Source organism: Camarhynchus parvulus, chromosome 4, assembly GCF_901933205.1.
Source record: "Camarhynchus parvulus chromosome 4, STF_HiC, whole genome shotgun sequence".
Lineage (NCBI taxonomy): Eukaryota > Metazoa > Chordata > Aves > Passeriformes > Thraupidae > Camarhynchus > Camarhynchus parvulus.
In genome coordinates this window covers 60,964,738-60,984,564 of record NC_044574.1, presented here as the reverse complement: position 1 = coordinate 60,984,564, position 19,827 = coordinate 60,964,738, and the positions used below count along the sequence as shown (strand labels likewise).

Here is a 19,827-nt window from a genome sequence, read left to right as displayed (position 1 = left end):
ATTGATGTCTTTCACATTGCAGTTTATTTGTTCCTAGTGATCTGACAATTCTTATTTATAGCTGGAATTACCTATCCTCAGTCAAAAGTTCATAGGAAAAGTTAAAAGATAGGAGACTTCTACAAGGTCCAATAAAACCAAATATTCCCAAAAGTCATAGGTTTAGGAATGCAGCTTTAGTGTCATCTAGTTCCACTTCATGTCACAGGCAGGGACACCTTCCACTGTCCCAGGTTGCTCCAAGCCCTGTCCAACTGGCTTTGCACATTTCCAGGAATGGGGCAGGCACAGCTTCTCCAGGCAACATGTGCCAGGGCCTCACCACCCTAACAGGGAACAATTTCTTATGTTATCTAATATAAATTTGCCTTCGTATCTATATTGTGTACTAGAATTGCATTGCAAACACAATGTCTTTTTAAAAAAGTAGTTAGTGAGGACTTGTCATGCTCTGTCACTGTGTATGTATTGAGAGCAGTGCATTAGAAAAAGCTGGTTAAATCCACAGGTGGTGATTTCAACCCATACTATAAAATACCATCTCAGTATTTTCTAATCCCTCACACCATATTCTTATATCATGTTTATAATGTGTTGATTTGACTGACCTTAGGGCCTGCATGTACACAGCATGAACCTTATTCTGGCTGCCTGGGCTGAGGGTGGAGGGCAGAGCTGCCAGCTGGGACTTTGCACATTAACATGTTGGCTTTGGGGCTTCCCAAATTACAGGGCACTCATGTTCTCGTGCTCACATGTTGCTGCTGCTTAAGGTGAGCTCTTCTCCTGTAAACCTTTCCTTTCCCCACTGGCAGAGTGTTTGCTTTCAAGCATGATCTGCTTGTAAAACTGTGTAAAACTCTCAAGAAAACCGCTCGGGGGTATGTGCTTAGGAAGAGGGGATGTGATAAATACCATATGGTTCATGGGACTATGGATCTGTGTTTTTGTCTTCTTTCTTGTAAAGGAAGTGCCTTCAAATGACAATTTGTTGACAGCTTTTCTTCACCAGTCACTGAACTATAAAGATGGATATGGTGGTTTCAGTGAGAAACCCTATGAGGGACTGTGAAGGGGCTATGGGGCAGTGAGAGCTGTGAGGGGCCATGAGAGGGTTCTAAAGGGCCGTGAGGGGCTCTGAGGGGCCATGAGGGTCTCTGACAGACTTTAAGAGGCTTTAAAAGGACTGTGAGGGGCTCTGAGGATCTCTGAGGGGCTGTGAGGGGCTCAGAGGGACCGTGAGGGATTCTGGTGGGCCATGAGGGGTTCTAAAGGGCCATGAGGGGTTCTAAAGGGCCATGAGGGGCTGTGATGGACTGTGAGGCGTTCTGAGAGGCTCTAAAGAGACTGTGAGGGGCTCTAAGGGATTGTGAGGTCTCTGAGGAACTTTAAGATGCTCTAAAGGCCCATGATGGACTGTGAGGTGTTCTGAGGATCTGTGAGGGGCTGTGAGAGACTCGAAGGGGCCATGAGAGATTATGAGGGGCAGTGAGGAGTTCTGAGGGGCTCTGAGAGACTGTGAGGGATCTAAAGCTCTGTGAGGGGTTCTGAGGGGCTCTAAAGGGACTGTGAGGGGCTCTGAGGGACTTTGAGAAGCTCTAAAGGGCCATGATGGACTGTGAGGCGCTGTAAGGGGCCATGAGGGATTCTGAGGGGCAGTGAGGAGTTGTGAGGGATCATGAGGGGTTCTAAAGTGCCATGAGGGGCTCTGAGAGACTTTTAGGGGTTCTAAAGAGCTGTGACGGACTGTGAGGGGTTCTGAGGCTCTGGGGGGGTCCATGAGGGGCTCCGAAGGGCTGTGAGGGGTTCCAAAGGGCTGTGAGGGTCCATGAGGGGCTGTGATGGACTTTGAGAGGCACTAAAGGGCTGTGATGGACTTTGAGGGGCTCTAAAGTGCTTTGAGGGGTACTGAGGGGCTCTAAAGGGGCTGTGAGGGGCTCTGAAGGGCCATGAGGGTCTCTGAGGGACTTTGGGATGCTCTAAAGGGCAGTGGTGGACTGTGAGGGGTTTGGAGGGGCCATAATGGCTTCTAAAGGGCCATGAGGGGCTGTGATGGACTGTGACGGGTCTAAAGTGCTGTGAAGGGTTCTGAGGGGCTCTAAAGGGACTGTGAGGGTCTCAGAGGGACTTCAGGAGGCTCTTAAAGGGCCATGATGGACCGTGAGGGATTCTGAGGGGACATGAGGGGCTTTGAGGGATTTGTGAGGGGCTGCAAGTGGTTCTGGAGGCCATGAGGGACCTTGAGGGGCCATGAGGAGCTCTGAAGACTGTGAGGGGCTGTGTAACAAGATATTTCAAGAAATTTACGGAATCCATTGGAAAAGCTGACAGATCCAGATTCATTGTCTTCTCTGACATGATAAGACTACAGGAAACTTCTGCTGTTGTTTACTGGGGGGATTTTGTCAAAATGCATTTGAATTTGAAGTGTGCTAAAGTGAATAAATGTTTGAGACAGTAGTGCTGACAAAAATGCTTTTTAAAAGCATTAAAAGAATAGGACAAAGGACAAACTAATAACAACCTGTTGGAAAATTAGATTTGGCCAACTGGGAAGGAAACTAGATCTGAGTATTCTCAATTTCTAAGTCTTCTAATCCTTGTAACATGTTGCAGAATATTTTCAATGCTTTGTGGCCAGTCTCTTGTACTTGTATGGGAATTTATATATGAAGCATATGGACTGCTGAAATACTCTTTGTGTAGACAAGAAGTTAATGTTCTGCATTATGATCATTATTCCAGTGTATGGAAAGAGTTTTGAAGTGACTGGAAGTGATGTACACTGCAGTAATTTGATTATGAGGTAATAAAATTATGAATCAAGGAAATGAGAATCTGCTTGGAAAGCATTGCTTGTGTCTTGTTAGCCAGAAACAAATCACATAGAGTTGTGTGGGCTTAGCTACACTCTGAAGTCCCAGCAATAATGGGGATGTCAGCACTTTCAGCTTTTTATATTATTCTGTGTGAAAGAAAAACAAGCAATGGTTGGTTCATCCCTAAGAACCCAAAGTTGTAGGTGGTAATTTATTGCATCATTCTTTCTTAACCTTTTAAAAGTATAAAGCTGGCGATTGTAGTTTTGCTATGGCAAATGATTGTTGTAGTAGTAAAGCAGGAAAAAAATGGGGAGAAAGAAAGTAAAACGTGTATTATTGAGGGCAAAGCTGCTTTTTCCAACCAGTGTGTCCAGATTTACCCCTCAGGCACTCAGATATTTGTTGTTTGTTAATGTTTTTACCAAGACATGATTTTTTTCAAAGATACTTAAATATTAAAACATAATTTGATGTCTTTATGAGCATATCCTGATCGCAGGAAAGGATGTGCTCCCAAAGACATATTTTTGTCTTGGCATGTAACACGGTTGTAAAGGAGGCTGATTTTGATGAGATCCATCTGTTGCAGATTAAAATAGGTTGGAATCGGGGATTGTGAAGCGAGTGATAAGCAGGGTGACTGAAAAAAAATGCATTGGAACGGATTGGGCAAGTGAAAGAAGTGGCTGGAAGCAGGAGGGGTTTAGGATATTCTCATGATGAGAAGGAGCGAGTCCCAGCCCGAGGGAGTGCAGGCCGCTCTCTACCTCTGGGCTCTGTTTTGTGTCGCAGACAAAGGCAAGAGGGCTGAGGTGTTCCACATTCTGTTGCTTAACAGTGCGTCCCACAACCTGGCTGAAAAATGCAAGCTGATTTTCATAGCATTTCTAAATCTTTTTTTTTTAATAAGAGCAGGCAGTTTAGGGGTGGGACTGTTTGCAGCATGATCCTGGATTTGGATACTCAGCCTTGAGCACTTCATCCGCTTTGTTCTAAGGTTAGCTACATGTGCAGTGCTGCCCACTTTGAGCATAGGTATCTAAAAATAATAGATCTAAATCTGTAAATAACATCTATTCACATCTATAAACAACATGCATAAATACATAAATAATACATAAACTTATATATATAAAGAGATTATATATGTATATGTCATTCTCCAGAAAACTACAGTTAGCAAGCTGATGCATTTATGTTTCCCTTGTTGACAATATCAGTTACTATGATTGATGGTTGTTTGGTTTTTGGGGTTTTTTTTGGTTTGTCTGGTTGGGTTTTCTAGTTCTTGCTAAATTTTGAATGTCAGCAATTATTGCTCTATTTTGCTCACTCTGACAGGTCTGCAGTTCTTTTGTGCCATTATCGTCTACTTTAAATATGCTAATTAATGCAGATACAATTCAAACTCAGTTGTTTCACGGCTTTATTCTCCTGCAGCATAAAATGTAGAAACCTTTCACCACTGATGAGGTTCTGCTCTGGTTTAAGCAGGGGCTAATTGGAGAATTTTTTTCTTCTCTTTTTACAGTCTGACAGCAATGCAAGCTTTCTTCGAGCTGCCAGAGCTGGCAATTTGGACAAAGTCGTGGAATACCTGAAAAGTGGAATAGACATTAACACCTGTAATCAGGTAAGATATTTCATGGACACAAGCTTGCAAGAGTGAATTGCAAGAAACCTGGGCACTGTAGAGATGTGATTTATCTCTTTATCCTACTGAATGTGACGTGCTCAGCCCGTGGATTTTCCTTAGCCATCCCACGTGAAGCCTCTGATCCCCTGAGAGCTCAGGTGTGGGAGCCTGAGGCTTCCCCTGTTGTTTTTGTGAGGTCTCAGGGGGTAGGTAAGCACTTGAGTGGATGTAGTTGTAGCTGCCCAGATAATTCGTGCCCAAGCAGATTAAAATCTTGGCAATCACCTGCCCTGGCAGTGCAGTTCTGGGTACTCTCAGATGGCTAAAGGGGTAGCCATGGGCTTTCACCTTGTTTCACAAAACTAAATGTGTTGTTATCACTGGTCAATAATATCTACAACATAACATAAAAGGTACTTAAATGTTGTGCTTAACATGCTGTCTGTCCTTTCAAGAAAGTTATAACTGCTGTAAAAGTACACTGTTAAAGTTTCACCATTGATGTGACTGTAAAGTGACACAATGTTTTGGCTTGGCTCTTCTGTAGCTCTGTCATATAAATCCAATTACTTTGGCTTCATAGCTTAGGGACCTATATTTGCAGCATTTATTTAAGTGACTAGAACCATCAAGTTTAATAAGACTCTAACTGTGACTTAAATATGCAAGTAAGTGTCTGCATCAGTTCTGGGAAGTGTCTCGGCTTTCTAGTGAAAGCACTGCAGTTTCTTGATGGGGAATTTGACAGCTCAGGCTTTATGGTGCCCAGCTTTCCCCTAACTCTTAGCCAGATTTGATCAGAGTAACCACTAACTGGACTATGGTTATGCCATTTGGAAGTAAAATCCCAGAATTGTGACCACTATTTCTTTTTTAGGGGGGCAGGAAAAAAAAAGACTAAATGGGGCAATCAGGAGTAAAATAATCTAAAATGTTTGGTGCTATCACCTTCCCTGCTGAAGGAAAGCTGCAGATGATTAAAGAAGGCATGTGTCAAATGGAAGCTGGGGCACTGGAGTGAGAGCAGATCTGTTGGCTGTGCCAAGGAATTTAATGATGAGGAGGATAAGAGCTGGGGCTTTTCATGTTCTTCTTGTTGGAAATATATAGGAATGTTTTTGTCTTACTGTCTAGGAGAAATTTTACTTTAAAACACTTACTGTCAAGGAAAACTTCCTAAGTTTTATGGCATGTGACCTGGCAAACTTCAAGTTTCCCAGTTAGGAGAGAGTAAAGCTAGTCTCAAGTTCTTGTGTTCAAATAGATCCCACAAGTTTTCCATCTTTGTTATAAGCACCAATATTAACAGAGAGATTCACCCCCAGGACAGAGCACAGTTAATATGATAATTACTTAGGAACATTACAAGGTTTTTTTCCCAGTGTTCATATTCTCTTGCTGGTTATGGGAGGAATATGGCAAAAGTTGCTGCAGATTTATCCTGTGTAGAAAGTGCTTCCTACCTGCAGCTGGTGACAAAGCACCACTTGTACCATGTAGGGGAGATCAAAGCTTTCACCATCCACAGAGCACAGCCAAGCACTTCAGCTTCTGGCAGACTCCAGTTCTGGTGCCATATAAAATTGCATACAGTGGTTTTCGTAACCAAGACCGTCAGTGCTTCCAGTGATTAAGCATCACTGGTGTATTGTAAATTTTATTGGGAGTGGGAGCAGACTCCCTCTGCTAGAGGTCAGGGAATATTGAGTAAGCCATGGCAGCCTTCAAGTTATTCCTCCTCCTTTGTCTCCTCCTCAGGGTTTAGCAAGGGTGTGTACGTCATTGTGTTCCAGCTGTCTAAGGGGAGAAGCAAACACAGTCTGTGCAAAATGCAGGGGTGTGTTTTATTTTTAACAGTGAGATATCTCAAGGCTCTTTTAAAAATGGAGCTTTGTATGTGCAGGGTATTTTTCCTCAGTAAAATGCTATTTTTAGATTAGATCTCATATGAGAAAACCATACATAATGTTAAATATAAGCTTTCCTGAATGGAGAGAACACCAGGAGATTCTTTCTTCAGTTTCAATGTTTTTTCTCATATCCTGATTTTTCAGAGTGATATATCTTTATAGATAATCAAAGTATTTTCCCAGTGTAACTGTTGCCAAAAATATGATGGAGCTTAATGTTTCTGGGTATACTGAACACAGAGTAGTTAATCAAACAATTATATAGTTAACAATTAGACATGACTTAAATATGCTTTGTTGAATGCTACCATCATAACAAGTTCACCTATTATTGTATTGCCTACTTTGATCTGAATTCAAGCACCAGCATCTCTTCTGAAAATCATAAATCAACTCTGTTTATTTCTGGAGAGAGTTGAAAATGTTAGGGGACAAAATTCCCCAGTTTTATGAGGGGTCCCTTAAAAAAATCCAATTCCTGGTATTTTATAGGATGTTAACCAATAGCAATTGTAAATATGTTTCCTTTAAAGCTGCTTTCCTATGCTACAAATGTAGTTTTTTAGGATGTGGTTACTGTTTCTAGTTAATGTAGCAAGAGAAAGCTACTTGCTACTACATCTTGCTCAAAATGTTGCTTAGCAAAACAAATGTTACGCTGTGCATTTGTGCAGCCCAAGGTTCCAGCAGAAGTTAGACCCCGAACGCTGAGTATTCTGAGTTCATCAGCTGCCTGCTGATTTTTGAAACTGAATTGGGGATCCAAAGGCAACATAAAGTAACGTTTCTCCATCTTGCCTTGGGAGACCTGTGAGTTTTCAGGGTGATGTCTTGGAAGGAAAAATGTGATGGTCGTTGGCATTTGCTTTGAACAAGTCTTCTGTGCTCCTCTGTGAAGTCTAATGCCTTGAACAGATCAGGGTTCAACTATGAGGTAGTTCTGGGGGCCTCCAGCTCCAAGACTTTCTGAATCTCTGTCAGTTTCATTTTTGCTCTCGTTTTGTTGGCTTCCTTTTAATTCAGCTGGTCTCTATTCCTTCGGTGGCAGAGAGGCAGAGCACAGCTGTTAATTACTCCTTCCCTCCCTCCTTCCAAGTGGAAAGGCACTGCCTCTCCTAGCAGTGCCAGTTATGATCTGAAGGAGCACTGCAGCATAATGAGGTCAGCAGCACCACATTTGATGTCACTTTCTAGGTTAATTCATTTTCTTGACTTCCTAGACTATAAAGCAACATAAAGGGAGAATTTTCATAACCTGATTATGGTTTTTTTTTCCCCACTGCCCACTTAACTTCTTTGTGATATTTTTAGGAGGAACTTCGACAAACATTTGGACTTCAGAAAGCCATGCCCAGCTCTCTAATGTACCCTTTCCCAGATCTCTCTTGGAAAGAGGTTGCCACATGCACATTTTACTTCCCTGAGAGATTTATTCAGAGGAGAGACTTTACAGAGCCATCTACTAAAGAGAGAAAAGTATTTGAGTTTAACAAAGACTGTGGTACTTCTTTCTAGTTTCTGTTTCTGCTGGTAAAAGGAGTTAGTGCCACCATACAGTGTTAATCACAAAAGCTTTTTAATTTTCATTGTGTTTTGAAGTTATGCTTTGCAATTGGGCTGTTATCATAGAACCTTTTCCCCACTTCCTTCAAACACTTTCTTTGCCCCATTTCTGTGTTTCAAGTTCTTTATCATTCTCACTAATTCTCACCAGCAGAAGGTGACTTGAGCTTTCTAGGACTGCCAGGTCTGTACCTGTCAGTTAGAGCTGAGCTCAGAGGGAATGGTGTAAAAGCCCAGAGAACACTGATTTGGCTGATTCAGAATGTCCTGTGAACTACAGGTTGATCTGATGCTCTGCCAAGACATAGCTTTTCCATGTTGTCAATTGGCTTTGGCACAATAGGGTTAGGTGGGAATGGGAGAAGCTATTGGATCCGGGTGATGTCCCAGAAGGAATAAATGGCACAGCAGGATTGATGCTGAACCAGGCAGTGATGAAAGAGCTTCCATTGCATGAGGACTGCTCTGTGAGGCAACTGAATACAAAGGCAGAGGTAGTAGGGAATTTTTCTGGGTGATTTCCAGACAAGAGCAGTGTCAGTGTCTGTCTTATGGGGAATAAGCGTAGGCTGGTGATTTTTAGAATGTCCAAGAAACCCCTGAAGTTTTCCAGTGCAGTGAAAATACCAAGGGTGGCACAACAGGAAGTGCTGTGAGCAGTCAGTGGTACATGCACATTTGTAGCACTCCATGGGACAGAAAGCATTGGCGTCTCTGCCTTGGTGGTAGAGGAGAAAGGGAATTGAGGGAATCAGACACTGCAGGGAGGAAACATTTGTAAAGAACCACCAGCTTGGAAGGCTTAGTATTAGGTTATTTTATGGGAGTTAATATCACCAAGGAGTCTCCAAAAGAATGGCAGTTATGGCATATGCAGGGTTTGTCCTTATGTGGCACAGTTCTGCTTAGCAGACAACTAATTTCACCCTCCCCAACTTTTTGGTGGGCAGGGGAGAGAAAAAGGGACGTGTCAGAAACCTTTGTTGTTCTGAACTACAAAAATCCACTTGACAGGAACGGAGGAGTTGCATTGATTAAATCTGAGATTCCATCATCAGAAGTAGCAGGGATCAGCCACGTGGGCTGGGAAATAATTGCAGCATTGGTTCTGATTAGGGAGAAAGAGAACAAAAGTTGCTTTAAGGCTTCGGTTGTGCTGGCCCTCAGCATTTAAAGTGCAGGGCTTGCTACTGCTTACCCCAGCTTGCTTTATTTAAGGAATTATGGAATTTGAATGTCTATAGTCCTATTTTAAGAAAGAGTTTGTTCCTGTAAGCTTTTTACTGGACCTCAACTATTCTTTTTGCTCATGTTTTAATGCATTAAAAACAAGTCCTGTGTTGTGAAGAAACTCAATGGATGCAGCAATATCAACTTTCAGGTGCTTAACATGACATCAACAGATATGTGGCTCAGAGTTAGGAATACAAGTATTTTCAGAGATTAAGCACTGGGACAAGCCTTGCTCTCTCCATATTTTGGCACATAGTAAACTAAAACAGAGGCTTATCCTCATCCTTTTGTATTCAGAGGCATTTATGGGCCATGAATTTTGCAGTTTCTCTGCTGTTTGTTCCTAAAGAGTGAAGAAGTTTAATGATGTGTTGCAGCAATACATCAGCTGTGTACACTGTGAGGAGGACAAGCTGCCCTTCAGCTTCCCATGGAAAGTGCTGATGAGAGAATCTGTGAGATCAGATACAGAACAGGTCTTTGTTCTTAAACAGTGAGGAGAACACTGTGTTTTCCCACAAAATACTAGCTCAAAGCTCTCAGCCGCCATAGGTAGTAATTATGGTTAGTTGATACTCAGCTGAGATTAAAAACCAAGAAAGACCAGAGTTTTCTGAAACATGTTCGGCCTGCAAAATATTCCCTGACACAGACAGTATTCCTCATCCTGGTGATTATGGTCAACCTCACTGCATATTTTTGGCTAAGGATTTATCCTTGACCAGGGCATGGCACTACTGCTATCCCTGGGCTCTGCAGCTCCATAGTAAGCGTGTTTCCCCTGGAATAAGGGTGTTCTGGCTGCTGTAGCTTTTCCCATGTAATGGGGTTTGAAACCACATTTCTCATTAACATTTTCTGACTACCAGGCTGCAGAAGGGTGTTCCTCTGCTTTTGGCAGCCTGTGACCATGGCCTTCCTTTAGTTCCTTTGCTTTTCTCCTGGTTCCACTTATGAATTTGACCACAAAATCTGCCTGTGCTGTTCACATGGATGCAGAATCAAATGGAGTTAGTGCTGAAATGTGTTTGCATTGCTGTGTCTGAAGCCATTGGACAAACTCCCATTAAATACCTCCTGTGAGGTGCTAAGTGCTTTAAAATCCCACTGGAAATTACAGGCTCCAGCTGCCTCTGTGAATGGACAAATGAAAGCCAGAATGTTGCCTGTTTATTTCACAACTGAAATGACTATGAACTGCTCAGAGACAAGCAAAGTGATAAAAATTCCACAGTGCTGAATTTGCTGCTGGATACTCAAACACCTGAGTGCTGTTCCTGATGCCTGCAATATGGAAACCAGGAGAATGCTGGAGGGAATGGCAGTATTTGTTGCTGTCACCTGCCTGATGTAGCATGAAAAATACCTTAGGATTGTGAAAAACAGGCTGGCAATTCAGCTACAATAGACTGTAATTTTTTTCCTTGGGTGGAAGGGGGATACTAGGAAGAAGGAGATCAAGTTTCCATGGCAGGAATTTATATGAGATGAAGTATCCTGTTCCTGTTTAATGGGAAGAGGATTTAGATGCTGACTTTCTAAGGTTACCTTTTCAATAATCCTTGCATTTATTTAAGTAATTTTCTTTTCCTTTTTGAGATTAGAAAACCTTGAAGTTTAGTGAAGACTTGCTCATCAGATACAAGCAGAAGTGCCAGATCGAGGATCAGTTTGCAAGTCAAAGTGATCAACAGCCATTTTGGCCTATTTGTGCTTGTGGGTTTCCATGTGATACCAGTTATCCCAGAGGAGATAGCAGGGTTCAGGGTGGTTGCATCAGCACTGAGTAACTCTGATTGAGTAGACATATCCCATGTAAATTTGGCTAAGTCCTGTGATTTCTCAGTATTGATAAAATCTCAGCAGGGCTGGATAAGGTTACAGCAAAGTGAGGCAGAAAAATACTCAAGGTTTGAAATACTGGGCTCCATGGAGATGCCCAAGGTAGTAGTCTGTGGTAATGAGAAGTTATTAGAAAATAAGCAATCTTTTTGGATGCTCACAAAATGCAGTTTGGTTTGATGTATTTGTTACTATGAGAAAAATGTTATGGGAGAAGTTTGTCCCACAGAGCCTGAGCTTAAATAGCCATGTCTGAAGTATCTGACTCATGCAGACAGTCAGCTAAGAGATGTAATAGCATTCCAGCTCCTAAGCTTCTCCTGATCCTAGGGCGAGGTAGGAATGTGTATCTGATATTTGTAATGGATCTGGCCCTTGTGCTTACAGAATGGGCTCAATGCTCTGCACCTGGCAGCCAAGGAAGGCCACGTGGGACTGGTACAGGAATTGCTGGAAAGAGGCTCGGCTGTGGATTCTGCCACTAAGGTAATTGATGCACGTCTCTAAGTTTATCCAATACATATGGCAAATACACACAAAACCCTGAAAAGTACAAAATAAGAGAATAATGTAAATACTGCACAGATATTTAAACTGTTATTTCTATTATGGCCTGGGAGTTGGCTTTGCTGAAACTCATTGATAGTAAATGAAGAGGAAAATATAATTTGTAGTGTAATACAGGGACAGCATTAGAAGTTTTTAGCAATGTCATGTTTTCATTATTTCCAGTGACAGGTCCTCCTTATTTTAAGGAGAATTAGTATAGCTCCAAGCAGTAGATTTTTTCAAATCTGTGAAAATCAGTAATTGACTTTATAATATCCAGCGTCTTTTATCCATGGGCACAATTGAAAAAACACCAGTGGGATAAATTATTTTCCCCTTAGCCTTTCCACAGCCAGGCACATGCACATGAATGCTATAAAAAAAACCTGCTGATTGAAATGATTCCTGAAAAAGGGTAATTATAACTTGCATTTTCCCCCTCCCTCTAACAGAAAGGGAATACAGCCCTGCACATTGCATCCTTAGCAGGACAAGCTGAAGTTGTCAAAGTTCTGGTGAAGGAGGGAGCCAATATCAATGCACAATCTCAGGTATGATGCTCTTTTCCCTTCTCACTTCTAAAAGTTATTTGGTGAGCTCTTGTAAGATCTGAGGTATTAGACACTGCTTCTAAACATCCAGGCCTGACAAAACAAGCAAACTGAGGCATTCTCTCATAAGCAGAATAAAAGTAAGTACTGAATTGAAGTCATTATGCTCTCATTGTGTGATCCAGGAACTCCTGTGGTTGGTGATAAAAAAATTTCTGAAACAATTTCTGGAAAAAAGCTAGGAATTACTAAAAGATTCCAAAGGGTATAAATATTTGAGTGGAATTTGGTGAGCAGTAACAAAGAAAATAATTTCTCAAGGGTTTGATTTTTACCATTGCTTTTTATTGTTACTTTTTGGCGAAAAGTTTGCAGATAACTTACTCTAGGTTTCTGAATTCCTTCCATATCAGAGAGAATTTCAATCAAAAGTTTGTGATGTACATTTGAACTGGGGAAAATCCTCTTGTCCTGGCAGGAAAACCAACTGTAAAAACTGCCCTCTTTTTGCCCTGACATGAAACTTGTCTGGCGTTCTAAAACACTCCAGAGGACAGGGTGGTGTCCCTTACCTATGATTTCCTTTGATTAGGATTAAGAACAATTTATCAAATGAATAATTTGATCAATGTTCATAAATGCTGCCTTAATTATAGCAACTGTCTGTAGCTATAAGGGGCTGACCGGGTGGTATAGATGATAAAGAAACTGCATCTTTGTGAAGCACTTGGCTGGTGCTTTTTTACATCCTCAAAAAAAAAAAAAAAATTCCTAGCACTAGCTCCACACCTTGCTTGCCCAGACCTGGGAAACTGGGACCTGGAGCATTTCCACTTGTTTGGTGTTACAAATTCACCATGGAAGGGTAAGGTAAGTGGAGAGCAGGAGATGAATAAACTGCTTTACAGAGTGAATGATTGTCTATTCCTTTAGCACATTTTAAAACAAGGGAAAGAAACTGAAAAAACCTTAAAGTTGCCTGACTCCAAGATTTTAAAAATATTTTCTTTATTATGCTTTTTGCCCCAAAATGATGGAACAACTCTCTCAGGACAGCTGATGGTCAGTTGCTCCCCATGCTCTGTTCCCATTAAAGATGAAAAATGTAATTCCTTTGTTCAAAAATTTAGCAAACTCCTTTCATAATGAACAAACTGGATTATTTCTTTGTATATTTATCAGCCTTTTTATGTATATTAGAAGAAAAAGTCTTTAATGTTTTGAACATGGTAAGAGAAATAATTGTTAAAAATAATACTTTCATGCAGCACTATTCCTCAAAAAGTCTTCCCAAAAAGCTTTTCCTTATGCTGAAAAAATGAGGTTTTCTAAATTAAAAAAAAAAAAGAAAATCCAGTTAGAACTGGAATATGTTCATGGATATTACTTTTTGTAGTATTCTAGTTTTGAAGACATTTATTGTTAGCACTGGATGGTTTGTGTAAGGTACTCAGAGCTGTTAACAGGCATTTGCTACTTGACTTAGTGGAGTTAATCTGATGGAGGACATTTTCCCCATTACTCCTCACTGGCTTGCTCCAGGCAGGATGTATTGGAACTGCTGGTTTACAGATGTCCTGCCTTTGTGCCTTGCTGTCTTAATTAAAGAAGTCCTGTTGACTTGACTGGGAGCAGGAATCCTTAATGTGGTGTCATCCAGCTTTGGGGCCTTTGGATTGTGTCTTTCTGCCTTGCTGTGCTTTCCCAGAAGTGATGGGTAACGTGGGTAAAAGCTGCTTCAGGCAGATGTTCAGAGGCTCTTGTTGCCACTGCCAAAGGAAATATTCCAGTGGAAGGTGTCCCTTAATTACAAAGTAACTTTTTAATGCTCCATGAATGGAATGAAGCTGATGAATGCTGCCTTTCTGCTCAAGGTTGCATTGATGTGTCAAGAATCACATGTCATAGAAAATAAAAGTTAGAGAGAAAAAACCAGAAACTGTGAAATCAATAAAGAATAGACATGTGGTTTGATAACAGATGAAGCAAGGTTCAAACTACGGCTGGTCAAAAAAGAAAAATATGAAATTAGATAGGAAAAAAGGAAAGAGAATGATTGAACAGAATGTGCTTGAGTTCTCAAAAACTTGAGTTTTCTTGTCTGGAAAGATGTCACTGATAAAAAAGGTGAAGAAAAATATATCAGGAAAGAGCTCAATTGAGAAAGTGAGAAATGAACAAAAACACACATTATAGGTAAAATAGAACGCAAATGTGACAAATTATAACTGAAATGCTCAACTTCTAATTTTTATATTTTCCCTCAATTCCATTTTTAAAAATAGGTGCCCCATTGTCACCCTCAAATCTTTTAGCAGCCGTTGTTGCTATTGAGGGTATATTGCATCTTCTCCTTGGTATCTCTGTTACTTCACATTTTATATTTTTTAGGTCCCTATGAAATGCCCTTTGCTGGTAGTGATTTAGTGCCAGCAGAGTTGCTCTTGTTGCAGCATTGCTTTCTCTTTAAAGAATTCAGTGTCTGTCAAATCCATTCTTGTTTTCAGTGATGACAATTTCCCATAGTGACAGAATTTCTTCTTTGAGGGTGAACAGGTAGATAAAGGAGTAGTTGCGACTTGAGCTTGTTCAGTTTGTTGTTTTTTCTTTAGTTTTCTCAATTAAATGGCATAAAAACACTGGCCTTCATCAAAACTTACAAGCAATGACATCTGAAACACCACACTCATTTTCCAGTTCCTTGCAACAGCAAAATAACAGAATTATCTCAGGAAATGCTATTAAACCCACTGAAACGACTGGGTTTACAAACCCCATCTGTGCTATCTGAGCTGTTAAGCATTCTGGGCTCTGATTTTATAGATTTTGGGTTTCAATTAGATTACTTTGCTTTGCCCTTCAGCTTTATGTTGGCCTTCAGAGATGTTATTTTGTTCATCTTCCTCTTTTAAAAACTCTGTTCCTTTTGAGCTAACATGTCATCACTGCTATTTTTAGAGAAGTAATTTCTATTTTGATGCAAAGCCTAATTGCACAGTGATTACTAATTGAGTGACTCCACTTCCAGTTGCGTGCGTGCCATTTGAGGGCTCACATCTTCCTTGAGCATGTTTCAGGCAATGGCTGGGGTGAGGGCACACCCACAATGGCCAAAGATCTACAAGATGCTGCTCTTTGCTGGCATATTTCCACCTAGAACTGGACAAGAGTGGGATTTTTTTGGCTCAGTTAGAAGTGCCTTTTGCTACAAATATTAAATAGTAAATATATTTATATAATGAGTATCTATAAGCCCCTGTGGTTGACTCCACACATAGTTCAGTGAGCAGACCTAGACAGATATCATCAGGTGAAAACTCAATTTTTGGAATTTCTCTCATTGATTCGACCATTTTTTTGGTCCTGTGTAGATCTGACCAGGCTGCACTTGTTGATAATACAGGGATGGTGTGAAGGAGAAAACACAGTAGGTAATCCTGGGGTGTTCCAGACTGTTCCTTTGAGTTTCGTGTTTCCTTGAGCAATAGATCAGGGTCTATCCCATGGATTGATAATTGATGCCGTACATGCTGAAATATGTATTCACTTGGGTAGGTGATCCTCTAGGTACTTAGGAATTCCAGTGGGACATTCAGGCAGAATCTTCACGGAGCATTGGAATGTTCCATCCAGCAGACCCATGGAAGTGGAATTGGCCACTCACTTCTGTCACATCCACCCACACCCATGCCCCCATCACACACCTTCACTGAGCCCAGTGTTACCCTTCTTCCACAGCTGCATCATCTCTTCACCCCAAATCTAATACTAGTTGTTGCTTGTTTGTGTTCTTCCTCTCTCCTCTCAATGAGATTACAATTCAACATATTAGGAATTCCTACACAAGTTCTTGAATTTTTTCCAGGTGGAAGAAATATCACCAGATTTAGTCAGTCCAATCCTTTCCCTTGACAAATTACTCTTTGTTCTTGTTGCTTTCTCTTTAAGTCATCCTGGACCGTCTGACTCATGTAGAGGCATCAGAGATGTCCAAATGCTGGAAATCATCCTTCCAAATGTGCTGATAGCCTGACTGCAGCAATCCTCATAACTGAGTGTACCTGTAGACTGTCCCTGCAGCAGTGATGCTGAGCTGTCCTGACCATGCCTTCCTTAGGGAATGGATCCATCCTGACATTGCCAGGATGAGGCACTTTGATAAATGCCGAGTGATTGAGGTACAAAGCTGAAAAGTAGATGGCAAAATGAGGAAATACAATCTGCTCCTGTTTGGGACTGGTAAGGGAACTGTCACACCCTGGAGCCACCTAAGAAAGAGGTGATACTCTTCAATGTTAAAATTCTTGCCACTGAGTTTACAAGGGAATGTGTTCCCCATTAGTGCAGTTATGTTTTGACCGCTGCTTTGTATAGGGGCCCTCATGAAAGGAGGAGGAGCTACCCTTTAATCATCAGATTATTTAAAGTGACCCAGATAGAGAGAGCAAGGATTAGATAAAGCAGTCCTCCCCCAAGCTGATTTTGTTATTTAAAAGCCCTCCAGTTTCCTTTCCTCGACATCCTGCTCTAAGCGCATTGGCAACACATTAGCCAAGACATATTTTTGCTTAAGTTTGCCCCTGTTATGGCCACCACTTCCTAGGTCAATATAAATGAGAGGCTGTTCTGACTGCTTGAGCTCTTATCCAGACTTCTTATCAGATGGAAGCAATCCTTAGGGCAGCACATTTCCAGCCCCAATGCATGCTCCCAAAAGGAGTTATGAGGGCTCTGTGAGCATCCACATTCTGTGTTACTACAAAAGCAAATGGGGGATTTAGGTGATTCTCAGAGAAGTGATCAGCTTGTCTCTTTCAGGATGCCCTAGGATTTGCTTTACCAGGGATTGGTCCCCCCATGGGTTGTGAGGATAATCTAACCTTTGGAATGGAGCACAATTTGCTGCTCCATTATGACAAAAGGCTTTAATTCCACCAATGGTGCTTTCTGCTTTTATATCAATATATTTAGAGAGGTAGATTTTTAGCTGCTGCGTATCAAGAGGAGTCATTTAGCCACAGCTGGTCATGGCAAATGTAATAAAGGTGCTAACCCATTATTTTTTCACTGGAAGGGAAAAAAGGGAAGAAGTGCCTTCTGGAGGATTATATGGATTTTGAGAGATGTAAACAAAAGTAATACATGAAGAAGAATGAAAAAATCCAAATATTTCAACCAAGACTGAAAACAAACTGGAAATACTTACAGTATATGTCTTAGTCAATTCTTTGAATTTACTGCTGTGAAAGGATAAATAGTCCAGATGGAAATATTCTGATAGAAGCAAAAAGTGGTTTTTTCAGTCAATAATACTTATTCTGAGAACATATTAGCTTTAGGAGGCTGCAGGAACTCAACATGCCAATGGGAAGGGTAAGGGCTCAGCAGACCAACACACCATATTCCTCCCCAGCTAGTGACTGCGAGAACCTGGTAGTGCAAGTGTTGGCCATGTATATTTATGAGTGTGGGGATGACTGAGCCACAACCAAATAAATAGAAACATCTTATTTTTGGTTTTACCACATTATTGTCCTCCTTCCAGCCCTCAGCCACACAAAATAAATTGATGCTTTCAGGACTGCTTTTCCTTGCTATGCTTCAGAAGGCAAACACCAAATGCAGTTTTGGATGGGTGCCCTGATTAAAATCTGAGACTGTTCCCTGACTAAGCCTTTGGACCCTCACCTATGCCCAGCATCAGGGTGGTGTTTTCTTGTGCATGACCAGTATGTTCTCATCCCATTATTCTCCATCAGCTCCATTTCTATTACAGGCTTCCTTGGTGTAAAAATGCTATTTCCAGAGCATAGAGCATCTTGATTTCTGACTGGCTGTGTTTCAGGCCCTGTTATTACTTTGCTGTTCTTGAGGAAAAAACTGTGATATTTGAAGCTACTGAAATAGAATATCTGTGCTCTTTACATTCAGCATCTGGGCCGAGAAGTGACTTCGACTCACACTTCCCAAGAGAGGGCCCTTGGAGTGGGGGGGCAGCAGGTGTCATATATGTAGTGCTGCTCTTGGAGTCCTGGGTGATTCCTCATGAATGAACTTGCCAAGTTTATCACAGCCCAGGCAGCATAATTTATCCATAGGCTTTGTCATTATTGCTGTGAAGTAAGTATAGAGTGGCAAACACTATTTATATTACTAGGGAATTAGTGGGACAGCTGAAGGGGTGGTGCTATTTTCCATGCAGGCTTCTGTGTCACTACATTTAAAAAAGAAATATTTATTACAAGTCACTTTATAATGTGTTTTCTCAAACCAGTAAATACCCTTTTAGCTGGTTTTTTTGGTTGTTGTTTTTTTGGGTTTTTTGTTTAACTGTTTGAACCAGTTTCAGGATGAGCCTCCCTAAATCCAGTAATTCTTATCGTGTTCCTGACTACTTTTCTCATCTTGAATCTATGGGACTCTGCAGGCCTCAGCATCTGCCATGTGTCATGAATGCAAGAATTGTCACCTAAATTATTGACTGACACTGGCTGGGGGATTTTACAGCAGGTCAGAATAGAGTAGCTTGCTTTCCCCCTAGGGATGTGCCACCTGACATCCAGCACCTCTATGTGCATAGATACTTCTAATCTCTGTGTCATCCTTACTAGCACTTTCCAGCTTTGTTATAAAAGGAAACGATAGATCAGGTGAGTGAATATATGATGTACTGCTCACTGGGAAGCATGGAGGAAAATTTCTGCTCTGAGAGCATGTGGTGCTTTCATGAGAAATCCACAGCATTTCATTTGGTTGTGGATGTATCTAAAAGGTGTTTTTACTGAGTCGTTCTTCTAATGTGGATATAGGAGTTCTTGATTTGAATATGCCCAGTCTTTCTTCAGAGTAGGCCATTTTCTGTTGACTGTATGGCAAAGTGATATCCCTGAGGCACCTTATAATTAAGTTATAACAATTTCCCTTTATCTTATCCCTTTATCTATACCCTTATCTTCACAAATTTCACAGTTGCTGTTAGATTGAATGTAAATATAGATGTCATAGTTCAATTATTTATGAGATTTTTTTTATTGAAAGAGTTTATTTTTCATTAAAAAACACCTGTTTTATGGAAAATATATTTTTATGGAAAAGAGATATGAAGGTGAATAATTGTTCAAGTTACTGCTGTGTTAAAATACTGGATTTTGATGTAAGCTAAGAGCAACAAAAAAAAGAGACTTCAAAAAATTAACATAGGTACCATAATCTATCCTTAATTCACCCTTTTATACACAGAATCTCTCCTGCTCAGATATAATCCTCTTATGAAGAGTTTATTTATAGATTGGCTGAAAATAATGCTCTGAGCATAATGCACTGAGCAAAGTTCCCAGAATTGTGAAATTGATGGTTCTGTCAAGATGTGTACTTTGAATTTAGTTTGCAGATTGCATTTATTTGTCACCCTCATGTTTCACTGATTACAATTAGTTTATTGCTTGGATTGTTGGAGGATTTTTCACTGAGTAACAGAAGGCCTGAGGATGGAAGATGCCTGTGGGGCTCATCATCTTGTCCCCTCCTGTGCTCGAACAAGATCACCCACAGTGGGCTGCCCAGGAACATCTCCTGGTTTTTGAGTATTTCCAAGGATGGAGACTCCAAAGCCTCTCTGAGTAGCCTGTGCCAGTGCTTGGTCCCCCTCAAAGTAAAAAAGTGATGCCCAAAAGTTTCTTCCCACTGCTTCTGTTATTTTCCTTCCCTGCGTAGCATTCTCC

General features: G+C 41.0%; 1 protein-coding gene across 37 annotated transcripts in view; it reads left to right on the top strand.

Moving 5' to 3' along the window:
* ANK2 (ankyrin 2) overlaps positions 1 to 19,827 on the top strand; it is a 254,369-nt gene that overhangs the window by 132,522 nt on the left and 102,020 nt on the right. For all 37 annotated transcript variants that reach the window (XM_030947228.1, XM_030947254.1, XM_030947247.1 and 34 more), the window contains 3 exons: positions 4,354 to 4,455; positions 11,394 to 11,492; positions 12,008 to 12,106. In XM_030947228.1, the coding sequence (XP_030803088.1) occupies positions 4,354 to 4,455; positions 11,394 to 11,492; positions 12,008 to 12,106 (300 nt within the window). The remainder of the gene's footprint in view (positions 1 to 4,353; positions 4,456 to 11,393; positions 11,493 to 12,007; positions 12,107 to 19,827) is intronic.